At 36.7% G+C, this 19,956-nt stretch overlaps 3 protein-coding genes across 3 annotated transcripts; 2 read left to right on the top strand and 1 right to left on the bottom strand.

The window, feature by feature from the left end:
* Positions 515–1,536, top strand: LOC104760879. Its single transcript, XM_010483871.1, has one exon. The coding sequence runs from the start codon at positions 536–538 to the stop codon at positions 1,151–1,153; it is 618 nt and encodes a 205-aa protein (XP_010482173.1). The 5' UTR covers positions 515–535; the 3' UTR covers positions 1,154–1,536.
* On the top strand, positions 1,862–3,187 carry LOC104763252. Its single transcript, XM_010486651.1, has one exon. The coding sequence runs from the start codon at positions 1,862–1,864 to the stop codon at positions 3,185–3,187; it is 1,326 nt and encodes a 441-aa protein (XP_010484953.1).
* Positions 4,380–8,474, bottom strand: LOC104760878 (5'-nucleotidase domain-containing protein 4-like). The gene is made up of 17 exons (XM_010483870.2): positions 7,964–8,474; positions 7,619–7,713; positions 7,349–7,468; positions 7,172–7,261; positions 6,966–7,081; positions 6,748–6,847; positions 6,491–6,562; positions 6,366–6,413; positions 6,206–6,283; positions 6,011–6,130; positions 5,797–5,902; positions 5,542–5,705; positions 5,290–5,424; positions 5,015–5,145; positions 4,868–4,930; positions 4,692–4,770; positions 4,380–4,603 (listed from the first exon to the last, which is right to left on the bottom strand). Exons 1-17 carry the CDS (start codon positions 8,337–8,339, stop codon positions 4,556–4,558), a joined length of 1,941 nt encoding a protein of 646 aa, XP_010482172.1. The 5' UTR covers positions 8,340–8,474; the 3' UTR covers positions 4,380–4,555.

The following is a 19,956-nucleotide window of genomic DNA, read 5'->3' as shown; positions in this document are numbered from 1 at the left end:
ACTAAAAAAAAATCTCTCATAAAAATAAAATATATGAAGTTTCATTTTAAATTTTTGCCTTAGGCTTTTACGGATCTTGGCACGGCACTGGTCAAATGATAAAGAAAGAAAAAAGAAGAGAAAGGAGAAAATTATGTGTACATATATAATAGAAATGAGGGTGCCCGTGAATAGAGGGTGAGAGGTAAAATGTGTTAACAACTGTTAATTATGTACTAGGGATAGAATTGTTATTATTATAGAAAGTTATAGTTAGAATAGTTAGCCAATTAATTAAAGATTTCTTTTGGGTTATATATGCTAATTTCCCTTAAATAATAAATGAACGTTAATCAAAAATATTTTAAAGAAAAAAAAGAAAAATGGAAAAAAAGAAAAAAGGAAATTACATAAACGCGTTAGGAGTCCGAATAAATTATATAAACAGAGTTTTGCTTCTATAAATAAGGACAATCTCATCTAATCTTTTACGACTCATCTTTTCACTCTGTCCTAAGTTTCCTTTTTTTTTTTTTTTTCTGATTTCACTCCGACAATGGATACCGAATCAATCAGACTCGAGGTTAATGTATCAGCTACGTCTCAAGATCCGTCGTTAGGGTTATTAAGCACGGTGAAAATCACTGTAGAGAGAGGGTACTTCGAGGAGTTTAACATAGAGAAGAACGACGATCATCATAGCATCAAGAGTGTCGGATCTTACCGGGATTCTCCACCAGGTCCAGACTCAGAATTCATTCTGAATCTCCGAACCTTCGAGCCTAAGGACGTCTATCGAACCCTCCATAGCCAACTCCACGATAATCTCTTGTCCGAATACATAGCTGATGAGATTGTAGTCCAAGCCCTACGACAAAGAAGCCAAAGTTCTAACTTGGCACCACAACCTTTATTCATGACAGGTACTATCAAACTGACACAGAAGGTGTACAACGTTGTGCCTTGTTACTCTGCTCCGTCGGCAACAAATTTGGAGAGTACTTGTGCCATCTGTTTGGATGATCTGGATCTGTCTAGAACCGAGGTTTACTGCCAGATGCCTCACTACTCGCATTGTTATCATGAATATTGTTTCAATAAGTGGAGAGATCGACATAATCAGCAAGATTGCTCATGCCCTCTCTGTCGCAAACTAGTTGATGAACGAATCTAATTAGGGTTTCAATGTATTATTTTGTGGTCTTAATGATTTTTACTAATTTGTGTTTTTTTTTATATGTAATGATATTGATAATGTTTTTGTTTGCAACATGCAATGTTCGAGAAATCGCCCTGGGCGGCCGCCTAGGCGGCGCTTAAACGCTAGGCGGCACATACCCGTCCCGATTTCACTGTAAACGGTTGTATTAGGCGGGTGGTTTAGTATGGCGGGTGGAACGGCGATTAGGCGGGGTAAATCGGTTTAGTCCGCTTAGAGTCCCTTTATTTAACGACACCGTTTTAAGGTTTTTAGTGAAATATTTAAGCTGCGTTGTTTTGAGCTAACCTAGATGGAGAAAAAAAGCCGCACAAATATAGAAGCTACTGTTCATCTTCTTTGATTTTGAAGTTCTCGTAAAGCGATCCTAACTGCTTCTCAATCTCCAATACTTAGTGCTCCAAAAACAATTCTCGTGTAAGTTCAAGTTGTGATTCTAATTATATTTTAAAAATTAATTATTTAGTCATCAAATTGTCGAATTTTAGTGTGCTTATGGTGATGGAATATGATGTGAACGTGCTTCCTGTTGATCGTGAACCGTGACACTTAAGTTTACTAGTTTAGTAGTTTAGTAATAATAATTCTGTATGAATATTTAATTGTCAAGTTTGTTGTTGTGACTCTTTTGTTTAATTGTTTTGTTTCTTTCCAAAATAGATAATGGCTTCGTCATCAACATCAGATTCTACTACAGTTCCTGAGACTACAAATTTGCAGAGAAAATCAAATGATGTTGGCTGGGAGTTTGGAATGTTGGTAAATCCCAAAAATTTGGACAAAATGAAATGCAAATTATGTGGAAAGGAGTTTTCTGGAGGAATACATAGACTGAAGCAACATGTTGCTAGAATACAAGGGAATGTTGCACCTTGCCCAAAATCTAAAAAAGAAGACCAGGAAAAGTGCAAGTTAGCAATTCTAGAAGCAAAAAATAAGAAGAAAAGAGTTCGAATGGCAGATCTGGAAACTAGAAAGACGGTAAATATTGATGAAAACCAAGAGGGGGATGAAGAAGTTATTGAGGTAGAAGGGATGGGAGCAAACAAAAGTGCTCGCATGCTTGGTCCTATAGATAGATTTACTTCAAGCATCAATCCTGAAACTCCTAAAGGTCCAATATTGACACAACAACAACAGCATATCAAGAATGTTATTGCAAAGGATAGATTACATGTGGTGCATCAATATGTTGCTAGATGGGTGTATTCTCATGGCATTCCTTTTAATGCTATTGCAAATGATGATTTTAAGAGAATGCTTGAGGCTGCTGGACAATTTGGACCAGGTGTTACTCCACCTAGTCAATATCAGTTGAGGGAGCCTTTGTTAAAGGAAGAGGTTGATCGAGTGAAAGGTTTGATGAAAGAACAAGAAGATGAGTGGAAAGTGAACGGCTGTTCCATTATGACAGATTCTTGGTCAGACAGAAAAAGAAGATCAATCATGAATTTGTGTATCAACTGCAAAGAAGGTGCCATGTTTCTCTCCTCTAAAGATTGCTCTGATGATTCCCATACAGGTGAATATATATTTGCGTATGTCAATGAGTGCATCGAAAAATTAGGTGGAGATCATGTAGTTCAAGTAGTAACAGACAATGCCACTAACAACATGGCTGCTGCAAAGTTGTTAAAAGAGGTGAGACCCACCATATTTTGGACCTCTTGTGCAACGCATACAATTAATCTCATGGTGGAAGGCATTTCTAAACTTCCTGTGTTTGAAGAAACAATTAAAATGGCGAAGGCATTTACCATTTTTATATACGCTCATCACCAGACCTTGTCCATGATGAGAAAATTTACTAAGAGAAAAGACATTGTTAGGCCTGGAGTAACTAGATTTGCATCTGCATTTCTTACTTTGCAAAGTTTGGTAGAGAAGGAAGAAAGTTTAAAGATGATGTTTGAAGGAAACAAAGAAACAATCCAACAATACCAGAGTTTCAGAATTGAACTAGACGTGATCCTAGGTCCTAGATATTGAAAACATCTCTCAAATCACCAGACAATACTAATGACTCTATATCTACGGATTAACCAAACTCTAGATGACTTTTAGATAAGATCAGAGCTTGACGTGTTTGAAGTGATACTCATCGATTGTCGAGTACTATATTAGACCATCTCCTTTCAGTGATTGGATAACGCCCCTATACATACACCAGAAAGAAAACAAAGCAAACTCATGAACTCAACAACTTTGACAGTAAAGAGACATAGAGGTTATAAGGAGAAAGGAGAAAAGAGAATACTCTAGCTTGTTCTTTGGGATCTTCAATTGCTGAGCAATTTCATCAATGTGTATCCCCTATTGTCTTGCACTGCAATGAACAAGTAACAATTATCAGACCGACTTTAGGTGGTGCAATGTGCGCAGCAGACTCAAAGTTACATGCAAGCTAACTGAGTTTTGATTCGAAGTAGTGCAAGGTGAAGCAAACTCAAACTCACGTGCAAGCAGGTTACTTTAGATAGTCAAAAATCATGTCATCTAAGTTCTTGCGACCATTCCCATCGATTTGAGAGGACACCACCTAAAAAGAGAGCAATAACAATAATATTTTAAGCAAGCATATCTCAAAAACAGCTAAAATTAAATCTATCTAACCAGACTAAAAAAACAAAAACACTCTTTTTTCTCTAACCACTAACCCTTATCTTCGGGGTTCAGAAGCGCCCTTTCTCGGACCTTTACAATCCATCTCCTTTGGTCTCCGCGACAGCTGCTTTAGCCGCAAATTAATGCGCATAGCAAAATTAAACAGACATACATATGCTATTGTTCTTTATATCATTATATGTTTGTTATTTAAACATATGTTGTGGTGTTGTCAAAGATGGACGAACAAATATAGGGGAATTGTTGTTTTCTTATGAACAAATTGCTGTACCAAAAAGTTTGTCACATTCCTGTTCGGAACTAATACTTCTTTTCAAATTATTATGTTCATAACTTAGTGTGGCGTTCGCTCAATTTAACCAGGGAATGTAACAAAACCCTGAAAGCTCCTAAGAGGTGATGACGATGAATCGGCCATTGTCACTCAACTGATACCTCGTGGTGGAAATAACGGTCATCATAATCATGGTCATAACGTTTATATAAAAATAGTCATTTGCACAAACTGCTTCTAATGTCAGACTGAAAAACACGTACAAGATAAGACATTAAGAAAAACAACAGCAACGTACCAACCAAGGCCAGCTTCAACTTTAATTCAGATATTAGAAATACAAATTTTATACATCACTTTGAGCTTAAGAATTGCCTATTGTTACATTTCTATCCACAGTTTTTCATCCGAAAATATTACAACACACAACTGAGTTGCCTCAAGTTTGGGCACAATCGCTAGTTTTCCATACCCGCATCCTGAAGCGGAGAATCGTGAGCCAGTGACTGCAGAGGAGAGAAACAAAATAAGTGAGTTTAATTAGCATCTACCTTCGTTTGTACCTATAATGATAAATCTGATTTAACCCCTTACCTGCTCTTGTGAGCGGAAATACATGAAAGGTGTGTAGTTGAGGAAGTTGGAGACTCTTGATGTGTATATATCAGCATACCTGAAATCATTTTTGAGGGAAGTGTAAGTGAATGTAAAATGCGTGCTTGGTTTGAGCTTACAAGTTGCTCAGAAATGCAAAGAAGAGGAATAAATACTTTTCGATTTGTCTCATCAAGTGGCTTTTATCCCACAAACCCGCGCGTGAGAGGAAGCCCCACCTGGAAAACAGCCCAAGAAATATAGGTCAGACAGATCCTTTTCTACGTTTCCCCGACTCACCTAACTACGATTTGTTTTTCTACCTTTTGTTGAAGAGCTCGCCGTCTGATTCCAGCATTAGACCAATCTTGTCATCTAGTCTTTGCATTACAATAAGAAGCTTCTGCATGGTCTCTGTCAGTTCTTGATCATCCAAGTTGGTAGCAGCGAGTGTCTAGGATGAAAAGATAAAGGGACAACTTCATGAGAACCTTCCATCACGAAACTCTAATCTTATAGCTGAACATACTACCCACTGTATCTAACACAAGATATAAACCATGAAATCTGAATCTTGTAAGGATATATATAAACAAACCTGAGCAGGACGGCCTTTGCTTCGTCTTTGAAGAGCAAGCCGGAGCTGGTTAAATAGATCTCCAACAACCTCTTTTTGATTTATAAGCTCTATTAGCTCTTCTCGGTGACCACGACTGCCAATTAGAGCCTTATACTGTAAAGAAACAAGACCAAATCTTTTATTTTCTTTTCTAATACTTTAACGAATGAAAGGCGAAAGCCCTCCAACCTCTGTCATCTATTGATTGTAGTTCATAGCAATTATCCAAACCTCTTCTTCCAGTTCACGGCAAATCAGTGCAGTTCGCCACCTGAGATGGACTTTGGATACACTGACATCAGTGTAGATGTGGTCACCAACATACAAAATCTCATCTCCATGAACGTTTAGTGAACTCTCTATCATTTGAGCACTTCCTCCCGAGTACAAACCTCCTAGGGGAGATAAGAAGTGAGAGAAAAAAGTTAAGAATTTTTCCACAGCAAAATTATCTACTTACATTCAGTAGAAACAATGAGAAATAACCTGTTTCAGCCTTGAAGCATGGACGCATCAAACCCTCTCCAGTCACAACCTCGTACAGAGGGTGTGACATCTGGAAGAACTCTGGCTTCCTAGCAGAAACTATAACCTACGTAGAAACATGAATGTAAAAGTAGGAAATTCTAATGCAAACTAGTCTCTGGAAAAACAACTGCTTTACAATTCTAAATGCGAAAACAAATTTGTGTTTGCTCACCATGTCAAAAAGATCTCGCCAGTCCATGTCATTGGGAAGGAATTTGTTAAATGAGTGCTTCATCATTTTGTCTGTGTAGTGATAATCCGAGTTTGTGATAAGCAAGAGCTTTTTACCAGCCTATGAGCGAACAGGACGATATTAACAACTAAAACCATCATGATTATATATCTTGTGTGAAAACTGAAACATTACCTCCTTTTGATCTAAAAGAGCTAAAGGTAATTCTGGGTCTGGCTCTACAAATAGTTCTGGCTTGGACATGATCTCACTCTGCAAAGAAACTGTCATTCACAATGGGCCTGAGAAAACTGATTTTTAAGAAAATGATTCAAGGATGGACAAACTAATCAACCTTGAGTTGTCCTTCAACATGTGCTCTGAAAAGAGCTTTTGCAACAGCCTGAAAACATTAATTAGAGATAAAGAATACGCAAACCTTTCAGTTTAATGAAATTTAGGTGCTATGAAACACAAAACCTTGTAAAGTCCTTTATAGTCAAGCGTGCCAAGATCTGCCGAAATACATCCATCATCCAATCTATCCACCATCTGAAATAGTTTGAATTATAATTACTCAGCAGAAACCCGTGAGGAAAGTTTTACAAGCGACATTCTTGGCGGTGAAGAAGCATTGAGAAACGAATATGAATATGCACTATGAATCAAGAAAGTAAATCATGTCACAATTAAGTGGGAGTTATTCAGCAACCATTATTTGTAAGAAAAGAACGTACCTGTGCATAAGCCAGAGCCTCTGAAACAGAAAAAAATGTATTGAGAAACTCCCATCGACTCTGGTTCCGCAGGTCAACTAACTCCCTTCCATAGATCTCACTTTCATACAAACAAAGACAATAAGAGAATGAGACTTCCTTCAAATAAAGAACAAGGACTCTGAAACTGTCTTTTTTTATATTTCACGTTACCAACGGTGTTAAAAAGCCAAATATACCTGACAGCTTTATTTGATAACATCTTTGTACCGTGCATGGCTCTCTTCACATACCCAAATCTATCGGCCTTGACCAAATTACCTTTCTCTTTGTCAATCATGAGACCCCTGATAACCTATAATAAGGGAAGACATATTTTGGTCTCAGTACAGAGAGAATACTACAATGTAGAACCTTTCAACTATCACAAGAATAAACACATCACCAATTCCGGATCAAAAGCAAGTCCATCAACAGGGAAACCCATGCTCTTTAGATTCTCCATGCAATAGTCATAAGCTTTTCCTTCCCAAGCCTAAACAAGACCATACACTGGCGTCAGTTACGAGTTTCTTTTCTAAATACATCTTTCCTACTTATGAACAATTAAAAAAGAACTCACCATGACATTGTAGTGCATCAAAGTATAATCCATATCATATCCAATTGCACTAATGGACCGTAGATTCAAGGTACGACTACAAAATATACCACGAGGAGAGTGTTGCGCAGAGAAAGGACCCTACAATATCAAACATTAAAATTTTGAGACACCAGAAAGCAGACACAAAGAACTCGGTACATTTATGTCTTTAAAAACAACAGTGCTCCTCAAACTCCAAATACAGTAAAAAAAAGTACAACACAACATTATAAGGATTAGATAACGAACTTGGATACCCAACTCTCTAATCAGGTTTTCAGCGGCTTGAGCCTCTGTTCTCGCTACCTCCTCAATTGGACCTTCCAATGTAGCTTGCCCATCTCCTACATGGATACATCACAGTTACATTTTCTAATCATGAGACTGCATAACAGAAAAATGTAAGCTTTCTACTCGTACAACGTGACAGACACAACAAAGGTTCGACCTTTTTAACTCTTATTCATCTCAATCAACAAACACCAACCAAAATCAAGTTCCCTTAACTAAAGACCAAATCTTTATTCAAACTTTTCACTAAAAACCCAAATTGAATTTTTGAAAACTAGCAAAAGATGATGGAAGATTGTATACCAAAGGACTGAAGTGGGTCAAGTTTGAGGTTCAAATCTCCCTTAGTGCTCTGACCCAGGTAGTCAACTTCATACTTGGACGAAGTAGTAACCGAGAAAACGTCGTCACCAACAGCCACGCGTCCACCGTCAGCTCCGGCGGCTCTGCAACTAACCATCCTTCTACTAGATCTCCTCTTGTTACTTCTCCTGAAATCAGACAATTCCGCAGCAGGAAAAGAAGGAAACTTCATCTTCGTTGTCATATCTCTCCACAGAAGCATTTTGTCGAACACTTGATCGGCACATAGATTCATTCTCGTCGTGGCTACTCGTTTCACTTTTGGTGTCCTGTAAAGGGATGAGAGTTGGGGAACGTTAACTGAGAAATTAGGCATCTCCTAAACTCAAGAAAAAACGACAGAACATTGACGTTTGAATTCGTAAAATGGCGTGATGTTTTTAACTTTTTGTAGATGAGTGTGAGAGGGAGAGATGTTGATCCTCTCGGATAAAAAAGGACACGACACAATCCAAATTTGGTATCAGAATCTATTCGCATGAATAGCGCCGATAAAATCTCTTCCTCTCATTTTCTTATTTCATGAAATATTAATTTACAAAACCAGATTAAAAAAATACTCATGAAATTACTTTTGAACATTTTGACAATAATAAATTACTTTTGAATATTTTGACAATAATAAATTTGGAACTTGACTATTTCTTTAGGAATATATTATCAATTAGGCTTGGCTGAATTCCATACGTGTGTAACTTTACATTAAACGTGACAGGTTCTAAAGATTCTGGGGTGTGAGTATTTTGGTTCTTATTTACTGCCAAAAATAGTCTCAAATTTTGACGTTCGTTTTTTTTTTTTGAAATTTCTTTTGTTGTAGATAATGTTGGTGGGCTTCAAAAATGTTGTAAAAATCCAATAATAAAGCAGATTCACTCGACAAGTTTTTATAACGTTTTGAATAGTTTCCTGCTTGATTTCTTATGTGGATGTAAGCTTAAAATCTCCTCTTACGCTCATCATCTGTAATACGTGATCTGACCTGCGATCTGTGAACCAGTTCCTTGATTGGCAACACTATATTAATCCACGTTTGAGTATGGTGTAATTTATGATTGATTGTCTATAGAAAACAAAAGCAAGTTTACGTCATATTTAAGATGGACAAAAAACACCTTGTTAGCATTATTGAGGAGATCAAATATCATATGATCTCGTGCATAAGGTTGAAAGTCGTATTAAATTGGAGGAATTTGATGCAAAGAGTGATTTTGATATCTAGAAAATATAAGATATTGTGTCAACTAGAGATTGTGGGATTAGATTCAGTTTTAATGGTAGATGATAAGAACTATTACATACCCACAAATCTAAAGTTATCTAAAAAATAAAGATCCTACAAAGCACGAGAAAGACAAACAAGAATTTGCTAAGCATGACGGTGGGTTAAGTTCTTCACAAGGTGATGAAGACTGAATCTTCTCTTGCTATGTAGAATGCATTAGAGAGGGATTATTAACCTAAGTTCACGCCAAAAGTAATTTACGTGAAGTCGAATTCTGTAATTTACAAGAAAGTGGAGATGAAAGAAAAAAAGTATGTTTTCGAAGTCAAAGTCGTCGAATTGGGAAAGATATACTGTTTTGACCTACAAAATAAGATTTTGATATGGACTCATCTAACAACATGTATAATAAACGAGTATAAAAAGGCTGGTCCATTTAAGTTTGATAACTAAACGTTTTAGTCTAAAGTCTAAACAAACATAAATGGGTAGCCTTTTTTATTTTTATGATAATTATAGAAAGATGTATTTATATGTATTCCAAATTAGATAATATTATCAGAATAGATAAAAAATTTTATTAATAGGATATTTTAGATATTTTCAAAATATCTAGCGTGTTGTTGTTTTATGTTAAAGAAAAAAACGTAATTACAAAAAAAACAATTTCCACATCAGACGTCACGTCAGAAATCGCTGACGTGTATTAAATAATTCAGTTATATCGTGTTACAGAGGTAATGACGGCTGAGTTACAGTATGTTGCAGCTGATTTATGGAAAAAACATTTGAGTAAGAGCGGACGACTGACTTAGAGCATAACTCAGCTAAACGTTACGACTGACTTAAAGAAATCTGGCTGAGTTACACCCGATGATTGGGTTGTCAAAATTTTGGCTGAGTTATCACTAAGACACGGCTGAAATAACATTTTCCAGCTGGCTGAGTTATGAACAACGGCTGACTTATGAGATATCATTAGAGTTATGGTTAAACACTATAATTTAGCCGTCATAAGCTGACTTATCGAACAACTCGACCATTTTACGGCTCGCTTACTAGCAAAAGATTAATTACTAGAATATCATTCAGTTATGGCTGACTTGTTAAACGATATGGCTGAGTTATGACATTAAGCGGCTGAATTTTGCAGCCATTTTTTTGTTTTTTTAATTTTGTAATAGTATTCATGTTGCGGCTGAGTTATAATTTTTTTGATGGCTGATTTAATTAGGCTGATTTACATGTTTGTTTGGTGGATGACTTGCCACATCAGACACATCATCCATGTCAGCATTCCATGTCATCTTCTCCGGAAATACGAAACGTCGTTCCTTCCACTATTGTTCTTGTGATAAATCAGCCACAAACCATTATAACTCAGCAGTCATATGAATTGACGAGATCTTTTTTTCCGTAAATACTATAACTCAGCCGTCACATACCGAAACTCTAAAACGAGGGCAGCTTAGACGGAAACGAACAAGACAGCGATGACAAAGAGAGAGAAAGAGAGAGAGCGAGAGAGGGTATCAAGCGAGGACGGCAAGAGAGTAGAGAAAGACAGAGTATCACCAGCGGAACTGGGGTTCGGCGACGAGAAAGAGAGTTTTTTTTCTTGGGTTGTGAATAGTAACCCTTTGAGTATCCCTCTTTTTTGAAATAAACAAGAAAAAAAACTGTCGATTCCGGAAAAAAAACAATCTAGTGACGGGGATTATGGAAGATGATGTGTATTTTAATTTAATGATGTGTATTATTTAATTATTTTTAATCAAAAACCGAAAAAAAAACCCAAGAGGTAAATTGTAATTATACCCAAAGCCCTAAACATATGAGATATTTTTAGTAAATTTTTAGATATCAGTAATAAACCAACTTTTGTAGTATATCTGAGTAATTCTTTCATAATTGTATCTAAAGCTAAAATGACACTATTTTAGGCTTAGACTATTGTTTTCATCTATCCACGTTGTTCTGTGCATTAATTGTATTTTCAAAATTTACTAGTCTTTAGAAACATTTTATCAATATTTTTTCTACCACATTCAAAAACAAATATTTGAATAAAAATACTTTAGTTACATGTTATGTTTGACACAAACGGATATTGGTTTTATAACTATAACTTTACTCATTATAATTTTATTTAGATTAATTTATTCTACACATAGTATGAGTTTTTACCTAGTTACGTTTATTATTTAGTGAGCTAAAAATTAGTATATTTCGTAATCTCCATCCATTTTAAAACATAGGATGTTTTAAGTAAAAATACGTAGATTAAGAAATATATACTTTTAAAAAGTTCAACCAATCATAAATAAGACTGCATAATAAAAAGTATTCAAGTAATCTAAAAATTACATAGAAAGTTGAAAACATCATTTATTATGAAACAAAATAACTGCTTTAAAACATCTTATATTATGAAACAGATGGAGTAATAATTATTTGAGTAGTTTTCTTTAGATAATATATTATTTATAAGTTGTTTTTCCTTTTGTAAGAATAATTATTTGAGTAATTTTCTTTAGATAATATATTATTTATTGAGAAAAGCTCATATATACCATCAAACCGAATTTAGTTTCTAATCTACCACACACTCCTTAATTTTACACTAATACCAGTATTTATTACCCAAAGAGGCCATTTTGTCCATGTTTTGTATATGTTGATGATCCAAATATTAGTTTCTAATCTACCACACACTCTTTAATTTTCTACTAATATATGTTTTTATTAAATAATTGGACCGTTAAGTGAGTTAAGTTTGTGAAATGACTTTAGTGCAGTGGCCAATGATATGTCCAATGTAGAAGACATCATCACACCAGGGATCGAGTCCCGCTCTATAGGGATTTGGCTAATGGGTCTGCCTGTTGTGGCCCATTGGTTGGAAACAAAAAATTTGATTTAAGTTTCTATATGATTTTGATGATATATGCAAATTGATATGATTTATTGTAACATCCTTGAAAACTCCACCTAAAACTAAGTGATTTGGATTTCTGTATTTTTAATTAAGAAAACTATTTCAAATTCTTCAAAATCATTAAAATACAAATCCACATACTGCTTTCAGTAACAGTAGATTTTAAGATAGGTTTTAAAATCATTAGGTTTGTAACACATGATTACAAAATCCTTGATTGAATAACATAGGATTTGGGAGGTGGGGTGTAATGAACTTAGTATGTGAAATTATTTGAGTTTTTATATGATTTATTATAAAATTCTTTCAAATCTCACTAAAATCATGAGATTTTGATTTATGTATTTTTATTTTAAAAAATCTTCTATAATTTTCCAGAATCCCTAATATAATAAAAACTGGATCTTAAACTAGATTTTCAAATCACTAGTTCAATAACATTGAATTTCAAAAAACTTTTTAAAATCTATGATTGAATAATATGATTTCTTAATTTTATATGAATCACTTAAAATGTTGGACTGAATACGTCCCATTGTAGATTTTTTTACAAATCACTAAATATACTAGTTTGAATACCCCTTTAGTGTTATTAGGTTGTGTTTGTAAAAAGTCATTTAAAATATTAATAAATGTGGGATTCTTAGATACATAATTTTAGAAAGTAAGAAAAAGTTTTTTGTAATGCAACTAAAACAAAATAATCTAGGATTGTTAATGAATTTAATTATTATGTTACTGTTTTTTTTATATATGTCAACAACTTTAATAGATTAGCTCAAAAGACCCAATTTGAGGGAACATTGTTTACAAACATAATGCGGTATGGTACGAACACGTCGTGCCGATAAATCCATTTTTTGCATTTGCACTACGTGGAATAAGAGAAAGTGAGAAGGTTGAAAACTCCTCTCTGTCGATTACAATATCCTCAAGGTAGACAGAAAAGGCTGGCCACTCTGAAGGTGAAGACACCATCTCCACCAAATCCGAACAGTCAGTAAGGAAAGCTACATCATGATTGTCGATGCCAATCATACACCGCATAGCCCAGACGCAAGCTTTAACTTCAGCGTGTAGAGGGGAGAGATTCCAGCGTAAATTTACAAGCTTACCCTTTGCAGAAGATCAACTTCCACAGATCCAGGAGGATTCGATGAAGCTTCTAACTGGGCTAATTGCCAAGCTTTCGCCTTAGCCTCCACCATGCGGAGCACCTCGAGAGCATTAATATTAGTATTTTCAAAAATCTTTCCGTTGGGCTTTCCAAATATACCATATAATCCAAGGGAAAGATAAGCCATAAAATACAGTTGGTAATCTCCAAAAGAAGTGATTCATATTAGCATATAAAGAAGACATCGGAAAAAAACCAGGGAGTGAAGGAATCTGGGAAAGACCCACCTGGTATCGATCAACACCGACTCCGCAAACACATTCTGCTTGAAGCCGATCATCAAATCTTCGATTCTATTCGTTTCCATTCTGTCCCAAACTCTCCCAAAAGCTTCAGGAACCTATAGAAACCATAACAAAACCAACCCAAACAAGAAAAACACCACAAACAACATAGATCAAGCCAAACAAAAGAGATCTCAGGCTTAGATCTGCCATGGTCAAGCACTCACCTCTTTTTCAGGAATATTTGGCTCAAAAACGATGGAATTAACACCTTAAGAAGCTTCTCCTTCGTTCCCAGCACATCACACCCTTCCACAGCAACAGATCTCACCAAGAACAAGCCAAAAACCTTTCAACTCATTCTTCTCTCTTTTCTCTTTGTTTCTTTTTTAAGCGGCCACCAATACACCAAAAACTCTCGACTTGGGTTGCTTCTTCGCTTATATCCGTGGTTTGGGCAACCCAATTAAATCAAACATACCCAAAATCACGAATTAAAATAATCTGGTCGAACTAGAAATTGCTGGTGTCGATCAACACCCCTAGTGTCGATTGACACACACCCCCAAGATGCACATTTTGGTTCGCGGATGTTACAATGCCAGCCCAAAGCGACTTAACCGTGTATTTACCTGACATAGTAAAATGCTACCCCAAAGCGTCTGGTTTGGAAGGATCTCCCAAAGGTAAGGCAGAAATAAAAACAACATCTTCGGGATCAAAGGTATAATTAAGCAGAGCAACGTTCCATGAATTTGTCAGCTCATCTACCAAAATATTAACTTGTAACGAAGGATCTTGAGAAGATCCATGATTTAAGGCTGTTCTCGGGAATTGAGCTGGTATCCAGGGGTTATTCCATACTGAAATGGAATTTCCAGAGACAACTCATTTATTAAGCCTTTATTTACCAGAGAGGTAGTGAAGGATTTTGAGAAGATCCATGATTTAAGGCTGTTCTCGGGAACTGAGCTGGGTTATTCCATACTGAAATAGAATTCCCAGAGACAACTCATTTAATAAGCCTTTCTCTACCAGAGAGCTAGCCGATGGTTAAAGGATGTAAAATCCGCGAACAAAATCGGATGGTTAAAGGATGTGTGCCGATTGACACAAGCATATGTGGTTTGGCCGATTTCAGTTTAAGTCATCGGTTTAATGCGGTTTACTTAGGAAAACCTTAAGGTCCAGTTTAAAAATGGAACAATTGATGAATTTGAGAGTTTTAGCCTCTATTGTCGTTCCCAGAGAGTTTAGAAAAGGATAATAGTTGTTCTTGAGAGTTTTCGAGATTTTGGTGTATGTTCTTGAGAGATTCTTCCTGTGGAGTGAAGATCTGAGGCTAGGATCGTGATAGAATCTTGCTAGGAGTGTCTTCTCGTTAGGCCTGGGCAAAATACCCGAACATGAAAACCCGACCCGAACCCGATCCGAAATTTTAAAATACCCGAATGGGTCTAAGATTTATTGAAATCGGGTACCCGAACCCGATCGGGTATTATCCGATATCCGAACGGGTACCCGAGTTAACCCAAACATGTATAAATTAAGTGCAAAAATAGTCATTAGTGAGATTTGAACCCATGACCTAAAGCATTTAAAGGGTGCATTCTAACTATTTTGCCACTTTAATATCTTTGATTAATTATAAAACCTCTAGTATTTATATATTATATGTACAACTTTCATCAAACCACTAATTCCTGATTATTGAATGAAATTGAGTTTGGTTTACTTAATTTCGGATTGAAATCGGGTACCCGAACCCGACCCAAACCCGATGGGTGTTTACCCAAACCCGACCGAATACTAAAAATACCCGAATAGGTCTAGAACCCTTTTACCGAAATACCCAAAAATCCGAAATACCCGACCCAAACCCGAACGGGTACCCGAATGCCCAGGGCTACTTCTCGTCGTTTGTTGGTCAGAATCTTCTTGTTGCAAAGGTTAGTGCATGACCATGTTTTATTTAAGCTTGAGATTCTCTGATTTTCGTGTTTATGTGTTGTGTGGTTGATTCCTTTGTATGTTTGATGATATTCGTAGTTATTGAGTCTTTGTGAGACTTATGTATGATCCTGGTTTTGACTTGGTGATACGCCTAAAATTCGAGGATCACTCAGCCGGACTAAAAAGGATAGAAATTTGCCAAGGTGCAAGGTGCAACAAGGGAGATTTGATGGATTGAGGGGTCGCACAGCAGTTGCGGAAGGCTGCTGATATTCCCAACTCCAATCACTGCTAGATATGACACACTAGTCCAGCAAAAGGAGGTTGTTGCTTGGATATTACACACCAAGAAACAAAGAAATGTTCTAGACAAAGAACAAAGAGATAGACTCTAAAATGAAAAGGAAAATTGGTTGATTATTCTCAAATGAGATTACATGAGTTTATATAGAGATAGAAAACTTGGTCACAAAGCCAAGTATTATTCTTGAAACTAAAACACAATAAAAATAGATAGTTGAATGAAGATTCAACCCTTTGAAGTTTGTCTTCCCAAGGTGTCCTTCCCAAGGTGAGTTGAACTCCATTTTCGTCATCCCTCTTTGACCACAAAACAAAGTGATTATTCTGGGCTTTCTTGGACATGAATTAGGCTCAAAGTGGGGTGGAATTGATAGGTATCATACCCAATAGTTTTTCCAATGCTCTCTTTGACCATAAGCTCTTGAATTGACCCATTAAGAGTTTCCTTGATCTTTTCTCTCTTTGACTCTTTGATCCAACTTGCTGATGAGAAACAACATGGGCTGTACGATTTCTTCACCTTAGGCTTAGTAGAAACAACACCTGGTTGCCATACATAATTCTGGAAGCTCTTAAACCAGTTGGACCTAAAACTCTTCAAGTGAACAACTAGATTAACCTCCTTTGACTAATGGAATGTATTGCAAATGGTTGTTTGGCTGGAAGAATTGATCTTCAAATTTGTTCGTGTTGAACAAGGCTCAAGGATCTTCTTGGATGGTCTCATGATCATATCATACCCCTCCTCTTGAAAAAGTTTCGTCCTCGAAACTGTAAGGCCATAGGTTGGAGAGTGTTGAAGTGATTCTGGTGGTTTCTCGTTGAGGGAATATATGACTCCATATTTTTGACCATGAGGCAGAAGTGCAGCCCTTTCTGTGAGACCTTTCTTTATTCCTTCAAAATCCACAACTCCCTTCATCTTACTTGACCAGAAGTGTACCGTTGACTTTTCTCTCTTTGTTGGTGCATTAGCTGAATCATTCATACTACCAGGGTTGTTGATGATAATGCCTTCATTCGCAACTTCCTCACTATGATCTTTGTTGATCTCTTTATACGCTGGTTCTTTGGTTTCTGTTTGCTCACTCGGTGATTTTGTTCTTTCTAACAGATTATCCTGAACTAGCAACTCCTTATGCTCCTTTGGTGATGGTAAGAAAACAAAAGCAACTTCCTCTTCCTTAGAAACAAAAGACGTCCTTTCTTGTGGGTAACTTGGTGTGACAGTAGACGCTCCATCAGTTGGTCTAGAAGTCTTCAAAATATGAGTTGAACCACGATGGTGATGGTGGGGAACAAATCGTTTCCTCAAAATATACTTCATTTCTGCCCAAGTTTCAATGGGGTGTTCTCCATTTCTCCTCCTGCTTACCACCAACTGATCCCACCAAGTAATAGCATAATCACAAAATCCAGTGGCTGCAACACGTACCTTCTTCATCTCGCAATAGTTTTGACAACTAAAAATTGACTCAATCTTTTTCTCCCACTCTAGATATGAATCTGGGTCGTTCTTGCCTCGAAAGGTAGGAATCTTCAACTTCAAAATACCCATGTTAACATCCACTCTTCCTCTTGCTTCTCTAGCACTTCTTGGTTTCATGTGGCTCCCTCTTGATGATTGACTATTGTAATAATCGTCAGACCTTGCTACTCTAGGTTGATCTATTTCTCTTCTATGATGCAACATTTGTGGTTGTCTCTGTTGTGCCTCTGCTTCAACTACATCCAACCTCTCGTAGAGGACATTCATCTTAACCCTCAACAACTGTTGCGTCTCTCTCATAAGTGCTTGAAATTGTAGATTTGGAATCCCAAGCCCTCTGTCTTCGATGATCTCACGTTCTCGACGATCATTATACATTTTTTTTTCTTTTTCTTTTTTTTTGCTTTTTTTTCTTTTTTTTCCTCTTTTTGTGTTTTTTTTATCTTTTTTTTCCTGTTTCTGTTCTTTGTTTTCTCTCTTTTTTTTTTTTTTGAAATAAGATGAATAGATGAAAGAAAGAAAAATATAGAAGATGAAAAGATAGAAGAAAAAAGAAAAATATGAAAAGATGGATAGATGAGAAGATGAAAAGACAAATACCGGTTGAGTGGCTCTGATACCACTTGATATGCCCAAAATTCGAGGATCACTCAGCCGGACTAAAAAGGATAGAAACTTGCCAATGTGCAAGGTGCAACAAGGGAGATTTGCTGGATTGAAGGGTCGCACAGCAGTTGCGGAAGGCTGCTGAAATTCCCAACTCCAATCACTGCTAGATATGACACACTAATCCAGCAAAAGGAGGTTGTTGCTTGGATATTACACACCAAGAAACAAAGAAATGTTCTAGACAAAGAACAAAGAGATAGACTCTAAAATGAAAAGGAAAATTGGTTGATTATTCTCAAATGAGATTACATGAGTTTATATAGAGATAGAAAACTTGGTCACAAAGCCAAGTATTATTCTTGAAACTAAAACACAATAAAAATAGATAGTTGAATGAAGATTCAACCCTTTGAAGTTTGTCTTCCCAAGGTGTCCTTCCCAAGGTGAGTTGAACTCCATTTTCGTCATCTCTCTTTGACCACAAAACAAAGTGATTATTTTGGGCTTTCTTGGACATGAATTAGGCTCAAAGTGGGGTGGAATTGATAGGTATCATACCCAATAGTTTTTCCCATGCTCTATTTGGCCATAAGCTCTTGAATTGACCCATTAAGAGTTTCCTTGATCTTTTCTCTCTTTGACTCTTTGATCCAACTTGCTGATGAGAAACAACATGGGCTGTACCATTTCTTCACCTTGGGCTTAGTAGAAACAACACCTGGTTGCCATACATAATTCTGGAAGCTCTTAAACCAGTTGGACCTAAAACTCTTCAAGTGAACAATTAGATTAACCTCCTTTGACAAATGGAATGTATTGCAAATGGTTGTTTGGCTGGAAGAATTGATCTTCAAATTTGTTCGTGTTGAACAAGGCTCAAGGATCTTCTTGGATGGTCTCATGATCATATCACTTGGTGTGTTGGGAAAAGGAGGAATGGCTTGGAGTTTCGAGGAACACGATGCTCGACATCTATGTCGATCAACGCAAGGAGTGTGTCGGTCGACACAAATGCGAGGACGGCGCAAGAAACCTAACGAGCATCGATCTACGCATGTGGAGGTGTCGGTAGATGCGAATTAGGGTTTTGGGAAATTTCGAGCATGTGTCGGGCGAAAACAGGTGGCCGAGTTGATCGATACAAGGGGTGTGTCGGTCAACGCAAACCTTTCCCAGGTGTTAGTGTCGATCGACACCAAGAGGGTCTCGGCTGACACCAACCTTCAGTAGCGCCTGAACATTGTTTGTTATCTGGTAAGATTGTGTTATTTGTTGTTTGTTGAATGGAGATTCTCAATTGCTTGTGTGTATAGACCAATAGATGAGAGAACTGCCTCACTGAGTATTTGTGATAATACTCATGCGCCTCAATTGTTGTTTGTGATGTAGGTAAAGACAAAATATGATCATGGAATTAAGGCAATGAAGAGAAGGATGTTCTAGTGGCTCGATTGGTTGTTGTCTGTCTTCTGTTCGGTTGCTGGAGCCTGGAGTTGAGTCGTTAGAATTTTTCTAGGCTGCTGGTTAATGTTTAATGACTTGTTGGTTGATGTATTACTGGTTTAAGTTGGAATGATTATTTCTTTAGTTGTTATTGGTTTGATTGAAGTATTTCTGGTTTGATGTTGTTATTGATTATTTCCGCTGTTGTATTGATTGGAGTTAGGATGTTAGTGAGTATGAGATCACTTGCTTAATATTATATTAAAAAAATGGGTCGGGTTGTCTCAGACTGTAAGATTTGATGATGCCTAAGAGGATTCGAGTTCCGATAATACCGTCCCTTGAAAACCTTAGCAAAAAGGGAATCAGGAACGATAATTAAACGCCAAAGTTGCTTTGCAAGTAGGGCGGTTTTGAAATCATCGACATTCCAAAAACCAAGACCACCAACTAAATTATTGCGGCAAAGTTTATCCCATTTCATCGAGTGCAACCCCTGTGACTGCCCATCAGCACTCCACCAATAATTAGCCACCACACATATAAGTTTTGAAGTAAGTGAAAACAAGACA

The sequence above is a fragment of the Camelina sativa genome, chromosome 18 (assembly GCF_000633955.1).
Source record: "Camelina sativa cultivar DH55 chromosome 18, Cs, whole genome shotgun sequence".
NCBI classification, from domain to species: Eukaryota; Viridiplantae; Streptophyta; class Magnoliopsida; order Brassicales; family Brassicaceae; genus Camelina; species Camelina sativa.
This window is presented reverse-complemented; position numbering and strand designations above follow the sequence as displayed.

Excerpts from the sequence above, each read along its gene's own strand:
- LOC104760879 (XM_010483871.1), top strand. The coding sequence starts at position 536 with ATGGATACCGAATCAATCAGACTCGAGGTTAATGTATCAGCTACGTCT.
- LOC104763252 (XM_010486651.1), top strand. The coding sequence starts at position 1,862 with ATGGCTTCGTCATCAACATCAGATTCTACTACAGTTCCTGAGACTACA.
- LOC104760878 (XM_010483870.2), bottom strand. The coding sequence starts at position 8,339 with ATGCCTAATTTCTCAGTTAACGTTCCCCAACTCTCATCCCTTTACAGG. Across the intron at positions 6,284-6,365 it reads ATGTTGAAGGACAACTCAAG|AGTGAGATCATGTCCAAGCC; the intron begins GTTGATTAGTTT and ends GTTTCTTTGCAG. Across the intron at positions 6,131-6,205 it reads CTCTTTTAGATCAAAAGGAG|GCTGGTAAAAAGCTCTTGCT; the intron begins GTAATGTTTCAG and ends GTTCGCTCATAG.